Source organism: Entamoeba invadens (genome assembly GCF_000330505.1).
Source record: "Entamoeba invadens IP1 unplaced genomic scaffold scaff_1105074725403, whole genome shotgun sequence".
Lineage (NCBI taxonomy): Eukaryota > Evosea > Mastigamoebida > Endamoebidae > Entamoeba > Entamoeba invadens.
Genome location: NW_004440449.1, coordinates 123,536 through 139,244, shown reverse-complemented (window position 1 = coordinate 139,244; position 15,709 = coordinate 123,536). Strand labels below are relative to the sequence as shown.

The 15,709-nt window shown below is 25.9% G+C and overlaps 3 protein-coding genes across 3 annotated transcripts; 2 read left to right on the top strand and 1 right to left on the bottom strand.

Annotated features, from left to right (window-relative positions):
* Window positions 1-402, bottom strand: EIN_144470 (hypothetical protein; the record flags this gene model as incomplete). Its single annotated transcript, XM_004258210.1, has 1 exon — window positions 1-402. A coding segment is annotated over one exon (402 nt), but the record flags the coding sequence as incomplete, so codon positions are not given.
* Window positions 403-2,983: 2,581 nt separating this feature from the next.
* Window positions 2,984-6,122, top strand: EIN_144460 (hypothetical protein; the record flags this gene model as incomplete). Its single annotated transcript, XM_004258209.1, has 2 exons — window positions 2,984-4,111; window positions 4,167-6,122. The coding sequence occupies 2 exons, from the start codon at window positions 2,984-2,986 to the stop codon at window positions 6,120-6,122; spliced, it is 3,084 nt and encodes a 1,027-aa protein (XP_004258257.1).
* Window positions 6,123-13,209: 7,087 nt separating this feature from the next.
* On the top strand, window positions 13,210-15,690 carry EIN_144450 (hypothetical protein; the record flags this gene model as incomplete). Its single annotated transcript, XM_004258208.1, has 4 exons — window positions 13,210-13,242; window positions 13,274-13,388; window positions 13,550-14,913; window positions 14,936-15,690. Coding segments are annotated over 4 exons (2,267 nt in total), but the record flags the coding sequence as incomplete, so codon positions are not given.
* Window positions 15,691-15,709: the final 19 nt, after the last annotated feature.

The following is a 15,709-nucleotide window of genomic DNA, read 5'->3' as shown; positions in this document are numbered from 1 at the left end:
TCTGATCTTTACATCTCCAGAGATTCCTTCGCGATTTTCCGAAGTATAAGTTATGTCATAGCCTTCAACAAATAAAATGTCTTCAATTAAATGCATGAACTCTCTTCTTTTTGCGTCCATCGACCGTCGATAAGCCGTTCCCTTTGATACTCCACTCATCAACATAAACTTTTCAATATCACGACATCTTTCTTTAACTACATTTATAATATCTAATGTCCACTCTTCAACGTCATTAAAAGTCAATTGAGTTAATTTAATGAATTCTGAAGAGTAAGTGGTCTTTTTTTGTGGATTTGCAATTTTAAGTGTTCCTTTTTGTGAGAGAAGAGCTGGCAGACAACACTCAAGACTGGTTTGCATGTTGCGTTGTTCAATGCATCTCTTGAAGTAATTTGACATGTTCTGAATTATGTGATCCAATTTGCTATTTATATAAGATTTCAGATTTGTTTTGCTGAAGTTTTGATAAATAACATACTGGGTAAACAAATTTCAAAAGTTGTTTTTTGTTTTTGTGTTTCTTTCATAAGTTTTAAATTTAAAAAAGTGTAACTTTAATTCGGTCAAAGGTGGTATTAAGAGAAAGGACGGACATGGGGACGAAGGACGGGAATATAGGCCGAAGGACGTCCTTTGTGGTTTAGGGATGTCCTCCCGCTATAAAGGGCGTCCTCCCTGTGTATATGGTGTCCTTTCTATTATTTTCGTGTCCGCGGCATTTTTTATTCATTATCGAAACTATATAACGAAGTATATTTTTATTATAAATATACAATCAAAAAATATAATTATTTCCAAAAATAAATTAATTCAAAGACAAAAACTATTTAAAAAGTAATTTTGTTATAAATTAATGGTTTATAATAATTATATTTAATTTTTTTTCATTTTACCATTCGGTTTTCTTTGAAAAACTAATTAAATTTGCATTATTATAAAAACCATTAATATATAACGAAATTACTTTTTGTTTAACATTTGTCTTTGAATTTATTTATTTTTGGAAATAATTATATTTTATAATAGTAAATTCATGGTAATATTATAATTCATTATATAGTTATTAAAAATGCCGCGGACACGAAAATAATAGAAAGGACACCATATACACATAAAGGACGCCCTTTATAGCGGGAGGACATCCCTAAACCACAAAGGACGTCCTTCGGCCTATATTCCCGTCCTTCGTCCCCATGTCCGTCCTTTCTCTTTATAAAATAACAAACCCGGGAATAAAAGTTGTCATCCAGATTATTTTTGTTAAAACAAAATATAGAATTATATTGTTAAAAAACACTCACTTTTTTATTGCAATTAATTAAATTTTTGTTTTAATAAAAATTAAGTTTATGTTTTTTTATTTTTTATAATTGAAACAAACAACATATTCGATTATTTATTTAATAGATTTTTAAGTTATTATTGTACAATATTGAATAAAAGAATTTATCAATAAATATAATACATTAATTTTTAAGTTTTCATTTATTAAAACCAGGGTAATAAATTGAATAAATATTATACTTATAAGTTTGTTTGATTTAAATATTTACTCAAAAAATAACCCGTGGATGAGGTTTCTCATTAATACTTAATTTAATTGGTTTAAACAAACTAATTAATAGTATTTCCAACTAATAATTAAACAATTAAAAAATAATATCAAGGTTCAAATAAATTATAAAATTAAGTTTAAATACCAATAATTAATAATAAAATTGAATGACAGATTAAACTATTTAATACTATTAAATTATGTAAAACGGGAAAACACTTAGGAGCTAAAAATATATTTTGGCTATTTAAGATTCAACTCTTTTTTAAACAAGAAAAAATACAATCATGAAAAACAAATTAAAAATTAGAAATATAATTAAATCTGAAATAAACTGGGTTTCAAAAGTCTGTACTGGGGTGTCCCGTTTTTTTGCATTTATTTTGTTTATTATTTTTGGGAATCGTTTTTTGTAATAAATTCGCTTATTTTTTCCAAGTCAAAAAGAGAAAAACAGTCTTCAAAAAATATTTTTTTACTTGAAGAATTTATTAGGATTAAAAAATTCCATATAAAATTTGAAATAACGGGATTTTTGTTTTTGAAATACACGTGAATGATCCCAAAAGTGCATTTTATAAAAAAAAGCTGATCAATTTTATGCCAAAAATTTTCAAAGTCGAGTCTTCATTTATAATAATAAAATAAATAACAAGCGCTAAAGTATCGCGTAATATCGATATACTGATGGTGTTGTCACAACAATGGCTGAAATATCAAAACACAAAATTATTAATTGTTTGCTCTTATTTATTTTTTTTTCTTTAAAACTCGTTATTTCATTTTCTTTTGTTTAAAGAACAAAACCACATGTTTGTTTTTAATAAAAATGAAAAACTAACGAAACTGATATTCAGTTACAAATTGACACAAACAACAACATCCCAATTTATTAACGTGTTTATCGTTGTATGATTTGACCAACAACGTTGAGTTTGTGTTATGAAGTATAGAGTTGTGGTCAAATCAAATAACGCGATCAGGTTTTTTGGAAAAGGCTGGCTAATATTCCGATAAATTCCCGATATTGTACAAAAATAATAGAACGGTATTGGTATTTTTTTCAAAATTAAGTCTGTACTTTCGATTTTTTGTTTTTTTTTGTTTTTTAAGAAAAATAAAAAATAAAAAACGGGACTTTAGGAAGTTTTAAAAATACTGCGGTACAGACTTTTGAACTACAGTTTATTTTGATGATGATAAGATTTTTATTAAGATAATTAATGTTTTCAAAAAAATAACTCACGTAAATAATAATTTACTATTCAAATGGGTTATTTAATAATTATTTTTTTTAAAAAATACTAAAATATAGTTATTATATAATTCGCTAAACCATTTATTTCTTATACCTCATTTTATATTTATTTTTCATACAAACCAATTAATGATAATAATCATTTTTTTAAAAACTTAATAAACAAAATGCCTTCCAAATTGGACGCTTATAATTTCCAGGTTGTAACACGTTACTTTTTCTTTAGAAACGATTTTACAAACTCGATTCTCGTCTGTAAGAAATTTTGTTGTATTTTGGATCGTTTTCGTTACAACCCCATTCCAATATCGTCCAAACGACTGTTTCCGTATATGGAAACGCAACACTTGTACACAAAATATGATGTTAAAATACCAAATATTAATAATTTTGTTGTGTGGTATAAAGTTGATTATTCAAATTCAAAGAACTTGATAAAAGACAACAATTGGGAGTTCAAAAATGTTCGTATAACATTAAAAGACATCAAATCTCTTAATATTACCAATTTCGACGATATGAAAAAAATATTAAAAAACAAAAGTATCAAAATTCTTGGTAACCATTTGTTTACTTCTTTCAACATTAAAGAATATGTTCTTCCGGTTCACGTTACCAAACTTGAAAAAAACTTATTTATTGAAAATAGTTCTATTAAAAGTGTCACTTTATGTGATGGAATCCGTTCTATATCAAATTGTTGTTTTAAAGACTGCATCCAATTGACGTCAATCAACTTTCCATCGTCTGTGTCGTCTTTTAAATACGATTCTTTTGCGAATTGTGGCTTTGAATCATTTTCGATGCCTGACACTATTTACTCGGTTGGATGTGGGGCTCTAGAAAATTGCAGAAATTTAAAAGATGTTGTTGTATCACAAAATGTGAGAACGATACATGCTACGTTTTATTATTGCACAAATCTAACTCGAGTGGACTTGCCAAGTAATTTAAATGAAATTAGTTATGACTCATTCATGGGATGTGTAAACCTCAAACGTATTACCATTCCAGATACCGTTAGGTTTGTATTTAACCATGCTTTCGAAGACTGTTTGAACCTTCAAGAGCTTATTTTTAATGAAAATTGTTTTATTAGCAATTCAGTATTTGACGGCTGCACTTCTCTGACGAAATTTGTTGTTCCTACTTTTAATGATAAGGTTCTAAATGGAATTTCGAGTGGTGAAATTGATATTTACAAAAAATTTTACACTGATTTTAAAGATATTGATGAGGAATATATAAATATGGATAGAGTCGATTATTGTGGTGATTATGATGATAATGAGGGGGTTTGTTTTATTTTATAAAAACACTTATATTTAAAAACAGTAAAATAACACACAGATTTTTGTTCTTTCAAATAACATTCAAAATATATATCCGCGTTTGTTTGATGGTAAAGAAAATATGCGAAAACTATATAACACAGACCAAGTAACTCTATTAAAGAAAAATTGTTTCAGCAGTTGTAAATTTTTGGAAGAAATTACATTCAAAAAAGACGTCAAAATAGAGAGTGGTTGTTTTGAAAATTGCACATCACTCACAAAGCTTGAACTTTCCAATGACAACATGAAAGTGAGATTTACACCAACTTTTCAAGAAATAAAAATTCTTGATACATTTGGGTACAAATATGACAAAGTTCTTTTTGAATTTTCGAAAGAAGATATCGATTATTTTAATGATATTAAGAAATGTAATTATTTAGTAGAACTAAGTGGTCATGTCAAAGGCAAAAACAAAATACAAAAAATTAAAATCCCACATAACGTTATTTCAATTCAAGATGAATTTTTCCATGAAAGTAAATTTAAGTCCATTGATTTGGGAAATGTCCGTCAAATTGGAGATAACATTTTTGGTCCAAAATTACTTCACATAACGATACCAACAACACTTACTCAAATTGGAAAAAATGTTTTGGATGACTGTAAAAATCTGAAAAGTATCGACTTGTGTGGGAAGAAAACATTTGATGGGTTTGTAAACATCAAAACGATGAGACGTTTAAATGAAATCAATGTCATATGTAAAAACGTATGTGTGCCGATGGAAATGCTTGCCTATTTCAAAAATTTTAACATTAAACTCAAAAAATCGACAGTTTTACATTTGTTTTCAAATTTTGTAGTCCCACAAAATGTCTTGAGCATCTCAGAAAAATGTTTTTTGAATTGTTACAATCTTAAAGAGGTTGTTTTGCCTTCAACTTTGACATCAATAGAAAAAATGGCATTTTTCAATTGTTATTCGATAAAAACATTAAACCTTCCCGATAGTCTCAAAATGATTGGGTCGTGTGCATTTGAAAATTGTGGGTTGACGAGTATATCAATACCAACCAGTGTCACTCAAATTGGTGAACCAGCATTTTTGTGTTGTCGTGATTTAAAAACTGTTGTTATTCCAGATATAATAGTCGAGTATTGTAATGTATTTGAAATGTGCCCTTTGTTATCACATGTTGAAATTGTAAAAACACGTGAAATTGGTTTAAAATTCAATTCCACTTTTGGGGATATTTGTTTCAATTTGAAAAATATTAATATTCCAAACAATGTGACTTCTATTAAAGAAAAATCATTTTCAAATTTTCTTACACTTACAAAAATTTCTATTGGAAAATGTGTCGAACAAATCGGAAAAAGCTGTTTTGAGAACTGTGAAAATCTTAAAGAAATAGAAATTCCAAGTTCAGTGACTTATATAGCAAATTTCGCGTTTAAAAATTGCTCAAAATTGGTCCAAATAAAATTTACAAAACAAGTGACGGATGTATCCCCTACAGCTTTTGAAAAATGTGACAAATTAACAGAAATATTTATTGAAAATAAAATTGTTACTACTGTTGATTTTCCAGTCACGTATGAAATCGCTCAAATGTTTAAAACAAATTCAATTTATTGTAACAACGTCATATTTTTTAAAAGTGACATTATACGATATTTAAAAATTAAAGTTGTAAATGGTAAAAGGATTGGAGAAATTCCAAAAGGTGTTGTTAAACTTTCTGAACAATGTTTTCGTGGTTATAAAGAAGTTGATGTCATTCGTATACCAAATAGCACACAAAAAATTGGAGATTTTTGTTTTTACCACTCGCCTATAAAACAAGTTTTTATTATTGACAACCACAGCTTTATAACAACATTAAAATTTTGGTTGTTGTTAGTTTGGGGAAAGTGCAAAACTTTAAATATATTATTTTTGATTGTGATATGTTCTGGTATATTTATTCTATTAATATCTATCACTCAACAAAACAATGATATGTTTCCATTTGATAATGACAATTGATTTTTGATGGGTATAAAACAATTTTAGTTGATAAATTTATTGTTTATTTGTCTTGGAAAGATTAGAAATATAAACCAATACTTTAATTAAGATCCAAAAACACAAAGTAAAAATAATGCAAAACAAGGGAATATTAAATATATGATGAAATACCAACCAGTGTTATAAATAGCTATAAACGAAAATAAAGCCCACGAACACACAAAAAACATCAAAGAAATTTTTCCTTCATATTTTGTTCCAAAGAACAATTCAAAAACAGAAAACAATCGACTCAATGTTTTTGATCTTGTATAATAATACACTTTCTCTGAAAACAGGTACACATCCGATTGAATAAAAGAGCACCATTCCATTAAAACATAACACAATGAAATTGTAAAACATAAGATGACAATATAATTAGTAACTTGTAATCCACCATAAGTAAAAACAACACAATACCCAATAAATAAAAATGCAATTAAAAACTTTTTCCAATGTTTTGGTTCTTCTCTTGCAAACATAAAAGCAATTAATAACATTGCAATGTTTGTCAGAATGATTGTTTCATATTGAGAAGATGCAAACGCATTTAAAAGACAATCTTTTTGTTTTAACAATGAATATACAAATTTTAGGAACACTAAAATAGGGAAACCAATAAATCCAAATAATGCAAGCAAATTGATTGATACTTTTTTAAACTTGATTTTGTCGATAACACTTTTGGGTATGATAACGCCTTCTGTTTTTTGAATTATTTTGTTGTTTTTTAGGCTATCCAAATTTTTCACAGATGCACTTCGATTTTTAAATGAAATTTTTTCAACAGATTTTGGAAGAACAACTGATGGACAAAATACGTTGGCACATTTTAAATTACTAAAAATTGTATAATCTCGACTTTCTTGACAATACAACACCGAAGGTAAATACAACTGTTGATACTTCTTTTGTTGTTCATTAATTTTCAATTCATAGAAATCGTTTTTAAATGAAGAATTGTATATAAAAGACCCAATTTGACCATCAACTAAAAAACTCAAATTTGAATTTGAAAATGTATCATAAAGTTTGAAAAGTTCTTGACGATTTGACTGACTCATCAAATCCCAACTAAATTCGATTTTTACAATTATATTGACTTTTTGTGGAATTTTAAAGTTTTTAAGGTTGTTGAAAAATGACACGAATTCATTTTTTATGAATAAGTAAACAATTTCAATTGTTTTTAGACATGGGAAGTTTTTCCAATTAATAACTTTATTTGTGGAAATAAAAATTTGCTTTAAAATAATTTTTTCGACTCTAGTAACGTTTTTTGGAATATCAAAAACAGAAGAAACATATAGTGGATTTTTGAGTAAGTAATTTTTATTGGTACTGGTGTTGACATCTTGTTGAAATAATTGATCAATTTTCGATGTGTTTGTGCGTTTGCTCAATATGTTGTCTGTAAATTTTACAATTGAAAGTCGATTGAATTTCGATGATAAACAATTTTGAGACTGTTGAAGTTGAAAATATTTATCAATAGGAATAGAAAGAGTTTCAATGTTCGCCAGAAATTTCGAAATAATTTCAATTTGTTGATAATCGTTTAATTTATCTTTTGTCGACCAAAAATTTGTTTTCAATGAATTGCAACATAGCAAACACGAACGAGAAACAAAAATGAAGTTTTCAAGGTTGGAAGGTGGTAGGTATAAAACAACGTTCATAAGATAAACTGATTCTAAAACAACCATTTTAACTTGTATTTGAGTTTATATTATTTTAAATGGAGTTTCATTTTTTTTTAAATGACTTTTTATAAAAAATAATAGATTAGTTTTATTATTTTTTTAGTCAAACATAACTGTTCGTTTATTTTTGACCAACAAACCAAATAATTATGGGAAACTATTAAAAAACAATTAAATTGGATTTTTTGTTTTTATTTAAATCATTATTTGTGTTTTTTTTGTTTCACTTTTAATTTGATTGTAAAATTTTTATAACATTATATATGATATATAATATGTTATATACAGTAAAAAGTGTTTATTTGTGGGTTTTTAAACAGAGAAAAATTATTTATTTGTGGGTTTATCATGGAATTGTGAAGTAAATTCTTTTCACCAATTTTTCATTAAAAACAGTGTTATAGAAAATATAGTAGTTTTTTTTAATTATAAAAAACTATATTATTTATCTAAATGGACCTAAATTCAAAGTTCGAGAGCAAAATAATTATTTGTGGGTTTTGCATTTGATTGGTCCATTGACCCACAAATATAAAAACCCACAAAAAGACACTTTTTACTGTATATTTATTTAAATTTAGTATTATTTTTTTAATTAATTTCATTAATTTCTTTAATTATATATTTATTAATAATTGTTATTTTGTGATTCAAAACAAGAAAGTCAACTTTTTTCTTTGATTAAAGCCCTCCATTTATCTTGAACAAGAAAATTATGTCAAAAGTTCGTTTTGGTCACAACCAGGCGTTAACCAAAATTTACACGGTTAATGCCGAAGCCCAAAAATGCTTCAGAGTTATTTTATTGAATGTTTTTTTTTCGTTTTTAAGTCTTTTTTTAAAAATTCGTTTAAATGGGAAAAAGTTAACACCAGCTCCCTGTTTTTTAAAACAAAAACGAGGCAAAAAATTTATACGCCTGGATGTGGTTTTGATATTGTAATAATTTTTATCATAAATGGTTATTAATTCAACAATGGTTACAGGTTTGAAAACAGAATATTTAATCGTTGTACATTTAAATGATCAACTATTGGTGCGACAAACAACAAAAAGACACCTTTTATTGTATTATATTCAGATTCAATCTTTTAACAATATCTGATGGACATAAAGATTTTGTTTTACCTAAAAAGAAGCTATCAAGTAAATTGGGAATAAATTGTTAATGGCTTGTCAAAATATTTGAATTCTTTAAGAAAAAAAAGCACCAAATAAAGTTCAAAAACAGATAAGTTTAAAACTAATTGTATTAATTAACAATCTTTAATTATAATTAAAATCTTGTTTTCATTTGTGATTTTTGTACATTTTTAAAATTAAGAACAAAGTATGATCTATGAAATTATTAATATATTATATTCGTATTTCTAAAATAAGAATGGCAGTAAAAAGTCAACACATTAAGTTTAAATTCGAATTTTTATGATAAAGAAGTAATTAACAATGTATCGAACTACTATTAATTAATAACTTATTTCTCAATTAAAAGAAAAAAATCGAAAACCAAAGATTTAAATAATATCATAAGATAATAATAAAAAATTTATAAAAACAATTATTGTTATTTATCATTTTTTAAATTTAAATACCATTCGGTTTAAATTTATTTTTCATGGTAATAATAAGTCATACAGTATTATTTTAACATGATTCTCTATTTACAATAATCATGTTTAAAACTTGAATTAAAGACATATGACTGGATGAGACCCATCCACTGGAAACATGTATCTATTTTTTCTATCCACTGGACAAACCAGTTTCCATGGATGGCAAAAATAAAAATTATATAAATAGATTATTTGTTTTTATATGTAAACAAAATTTTATTTTGCCGAATTATTTTTTTTCAATGTTTGTAAAATAAAAAAAATATTCAGATGTCTCACAAACACTAAAACAATTGTAATTATAAATCAAAAATTTTCAAAGTACATCGTAGTATAAAAAACAATGTACATATTTAAAAAGGTAATAATATTAGATCAAGACATAATTACAAAAATTATAATAAAATATCAAACATATCAAATATCATGATCATGATCATGATTTCCACAACATTTTGTTTGTATCAAAAACCCAATTAAAAAACTTTCAAACAAAAACACAACTAAATTAGTTGTTTGTTCTTTGTTGTATATCAAGTAGTATATGAGATCAATATTCACAAACATCTGTTATTTCAGTGTTTTCCTTGGCATTTTGATGTGTACAAGTATATTCAACATCAATACAAATGTTAACGACAATACACATTTATTAATAACATTAATAATACTGTAATTATACTCATATTTAGAAATATATTAAACAATAAACATAAGTAACATCCAAGTGATTAATGAAATATCAATTAAATTCTTTTAACAATCTCAATTTATTACTAAAAATACACAATAAAAATTATATTAACAATACATGGTTAATTTATATAATTATATATTTGAATCATTTAAATTGTTGCTGGTTTAAAAAGTCAAAACAACATAAAATGAAGATAAACAACCAGATATAACAACACTATCATCTAATTTAAAGAATAAAATTATGATACATTTATACTTGAAGTGTGTATAAATAAACTAAGAATTTTTTAATTGGTGATTCATGATCAAATAATATAACACTTATTTAAAAAACAATTTATTAGTTGTTATCATGTTTTTACATATACCAATTAAATAAAAATACTTATTAAAGTATTGTATTAAACATAGAGATTATCGTGTATAACTAATTATTATAAATAACAATAAAGTATATTACATATTTAACATACACAAAAAGTTGATAATCTGCTTTTTACAACATATTGTTTTTAAAGTTATAACTAAAATAATATAATAAAAAATATAATGCAAATAATCATTTTGTATTGAAAAAGTTTTTATATTGTATATATAAGCTTAAGTGGTAAACAGTACCAATCATTTTATTATTTAATATCATTTTATTTATAAAATCAAAAAGCGGTCAATAAAAAGAAAGCGTTTTAAACCTACTTGACTACCATTATTTTGCAGTGTTATCTCTTTTTTATTATTTAATATAAAGTTAAAATTCATATGAAATGTATTATTTTTTATTTGAGCACAACCAAAATTAAAAGTTTATCTTTTATTTAATTATTTTAAAATATACAGTTTATATATGCTTATTAAACATTAATTAACATTTAACAGACTGTATTTTTAATTATAAAGAAAATATATACAATAATGTCAATACAAATGTAATTGTTTATTCGATTTCAACTTGTAAAGAAGTTGTCTATTAATTAAATGTATTAATTTCCCTTAGACTATTGATTTTAATATATTATGTGTATGTACATGTGAGCCACAAGTCCGAACTTAAAAATATTTTAAATTGTGTTATTCTCTTGATATTGATGTTATATTTTGAATTTGTGGTTTAACGTTTCATGTTTACATATTTAACAATAACCATTTTTTTATTTTAGGCTGTTTTTCAAATGAAAGTGAAACAAATAACAGTAAAACCCAATAAATTAACTGTTGTAATTAAATTCATAATAATAATATTAAATAGGTGCCTCCATTTTTTTGATTGTGATATTTGTGGTATTATAGAAATACATATATTTACTGTTGTTTTGTATTTTGAAAAACAATAAAACAATAGTTAAGAAAAAAATAATTGTATTTGATGTCTCACTTAAATGTAATTCTAAACAAAATATGTTGTATGATAATTGAAAACCTCCAAATAGTTACACAATAAAATTGATAACAATTGTTTATTTTTAATTTTTCTTTGTTTCCACAATATGTCAAATAATTTACACAATAGTTACAATAAATAATAGAGAATAACAATGTCATTAACAGTCATTATTTAACTGAAAATTACATTTATATACACGGTATTGTATATCTATTATAAATTGATTTAAACATTAAATCATGTTGATAACTTTGTTTTATAAAAAATTAAAACCGCTATTTTTTAGGGGTTAATAATGGTAAAATTTAAGTTATTTGTGTGACATTTTTTGAAACAGAAAAAACAATTTATTCTGATTGTTTTTATTGTGTAACTTAATAATGTGGTCTCATTTTCCTTCCGAAACTTTTTATATATAATTACATATAATCAAAATTATGTAAATTTGTTATTTAACCAACTTTTTAATGTTTTTATAATATAACTAACAATATTAATCAAGTGTATTTTTTAAACACAACGACATTAAAAAAATTAAGTGGAGCCACTTATCAAATATTAAATATTAACAATTTGAATTTAGTTGATTTAAAGGAGTTTAACTGTCAATAACTAAACTTTCATTTCGAAAAGTCCAAATATAATATAAGGCAACTTATGGATTTAAACACAATATCTTAAACAAAACCCATTAAACATTAAACCAAGTTTAAGAGTATATATTTGTTTACAACAATTATATTTCCAACTTAGTGCTCTAAAACAATTTAACATAAGATATTTAAAATAAATTTGCTCGCTGTCAAAGGGTTAAAAACTTCAATAATAATCCTTATGAACAAAATATTCGTTTCATGATACAAACAATCAAAATTAATCAATTTTTTATAAAATTTTTAATAACACACAAAATCAAATAATAACAAACCAATACAGTTTAAATAAAAATAAAAAGGTGTAATAAACATAAAATTTGATTTTGAACAGGAAAATCAATGGTATGTTTTAATTATAATTGTTTAAATAACATATAAGTGTAAACTATTGAATAAAAAATAATTAAAACAAAAAATTATAAACTCACATAAAAATAAAAAACCACGTTATTGTTTCTACATTGTAACTTATACTTGTTTAAATTTGTACCTTAAATAACGAATATAACTTTATTTAAATTAAATAATTATTTAAAAAATTGTTTTGTAACAAGTTTATATCGTTTAAATTTTACAACAAAAAACATGGTTAATTTAAATAATCTATAATAATTATACAACATTTTTCAAAATAAACCAAATTTGGGTAATTCAACATTTCCTTCATGTGTACTTTATTTTTTTGCTAAATATTTTTTATATATGAGCAAAACAAGTTTTTTGGTGTTTTTAAAAAGACAAAAAAATAATTTTATATTTAGAAATAAATGTGTTCTATTTCCGCTATCCAGTGATTTTTTGCCATCCAGTCATACGTCTTAAATAGAATGTTTCAAAATAAAAATAATCAAAGTAATATTTTTTTAAAAAATAATAATTATAATTATAACACAACTAGTACTGATAAAGCATATTTTAAATAAAAATATCACTTTAAAAGGGTAAATACAAATCAAACCCATTTTTTTCAATTTTACACCGAAAACGCCATAAACTAAAAATTATAATTCTATGGTTTTTGTGATGATACTTTTGTATGTTGTAGTTGTCATTTCCACAACTTCAATAGAAGTAGAGTGGTGTAAATACCAAGACAAACTTGAATGTTGTAATTTTGGAGAAAAATGTTCACCACAATATCAATGGAGCTTATTTAATAACCAAGTTGAGTTACCTTATATCAGTGATGGGTTTATCATTAAATGTGAATTTAATTCTGAACTCAATATCACAATCAACAAAAATTCTTTTTATACTTTGAAATTTGATGAAAACGGCAATACATAGAATTACTCTAAACACAACAATGCTTTCATTTTTGTACCAAACCAATTACAAAAAGATTCAAAAGATTCCAATAAAAAAAGTACCACAAAAGGGTTATGCGACAATTGCAAAGTTTGTGTTGGAACAATGTTAACTTGTACTACGTGTAATGAAGGGTATTATGTAAACTCTGGTTCGTGTTCTAAATGTCATTTATATTGTGCAACATGTTTTAATTCTTCGTCCACTGGGTGTAATTCCTGTAAAGATGGTTATTTTTTAACTCAAATTTCGAAATGTTCTGGGTGTGCATCTGGGTGTGCAACATGTTTTGGTTCAACGAATACAAATTGCTATACATGCAAAATTAATTATTACTTGTCTGCTACGAATACGTGTAATAGTTGTCATTATACTTGTGCAACGTGTTATAACACTCTATCATACACGTGTTACACATGTAGAACTTATTATTATTTGTCTGGAACTTCTTGTTCTTCTTGTGCATATTCATGTGCAACTTGTTTTAATTCATCAAGCACAGGATGTTATACATGTCGTAATGGGTTTTATTTAACAGATGTTTCGAAGTGTAATAGTTGTTCATCTAATTGTGCAACTTGTTTCAATTCGTCAAGCACGGGATGTTACACTTGTACAAATGGATATTATCTGGAAAATACATCAAAATGTAGTTCCTGTTCGTATTCATGTGGTAATTGTTTTAATGGGTTAAGTTCTGGATGCTATGATTGCAAAGAAGGATATTTTTTGTTTGAAGATTCAAAGTGTGTCAATTGTTATGGCGGTTGTTCTGGCTGTTATGGTTCAAGTATGTCTTGTTATGCCTGCGAAAATGGGTTTTATAGTGCTGGGATTGATACATGTCTCAAATGTCCAGCCGAGTGTGCTACTTGTATGGATGCAACAACTTGTACATCATGTTACTATTCATATTTCTTATCAGGTTCGGAATGTTTAAAATGTGATGGTTCTTGCTACACATGTGATGGGATGAATTCCAACAATTGTTTGACTCGTCGACCATATTATTACTTGTCAAATGGGTATTGCCTCAAATGCGACTCTTCTTGTAGAACATGTAATGGAATTAATACAAATAATTGTTTATCTTGTCCACCTTATTATTACTATTCAAGTGGATCTTGTTTAAAATGCAGTCCGAATTGCAGTACTTGTAATGGAGTAAGTGAAAACAATTGTTTAACATGTAAAACGTATTTTTATTTGACAAATGGATATTGTCAGCCTTGTGACTCAACTTGTTATAAATGTAATGGGACAACTGCATATAATTGTTTGTCGTGTAATACTGGGTATTATTTGTCAAATGGAAATTGTCTTGAATGTAACAGTAATTGTTATGGATGTGTTGGAACAAGTACAAATTGCATCAGTTGTCATACCGAATTTTATCTTTCAAATAATGTATGTTATGAATGTCATTCAGAGTGTGGTGGGTGTAATGGCCCGGAACGAACAAATTGTACTTGGTGTGGTGAAGGGTTTTATCTTGACACTTATCATGGAAAATACAATAACACATGTCAACCATGTGGAAACAATTGTCTTTTTTTGTGAAACCAATGAGTTTTGTTGGGGTTGCAATCCCGGGTATTATGTAGTTGATGCGAGTTACTGTGAAAAGTGTTTGGTGGAAAATTGTCAATTTTGTGGTTATGATTTGTGTTATGAATGTTATGATGGGTATTATGCATTCGGCTATGAATGTCACAAATGTCCGAGTATTTGCACCACATGTTCTGGTCCTTTTACCACACAGTGTTTTGGTTGTGTTGATGGATATTACGTTTTTTCATACGAATGTCTTTCTTGTTCATCATCATGTCAAACATGTTCAATAAATTCGACAAATTGTTTATCGTGTGTACAAGGAGAGCGATATTTATGGAACAACCAATGTCTAAGTTGTAGTAATTGTGTGTCTGGGCATTGTATATCCAACACAACATTATGTGATATGTGTCAAGATGGTTATTATTTAGTCGATGGGATATGTATCTCATGTGGATCAAATTGTGCCACATGTTCCGGGTCTTCATCAACTTGTCTTTCTTGTAAAACTGGAACATATTTAGTCGGGTCTTTATGTATTGTATGTGACATTAATTGTGCTTCGACATATTGTAACGTATTATTGGGTTGTACCAAATGTAATAATGGGTATTATCCAATAAATAAAAAGTGTTCTTCGTGTACCCCA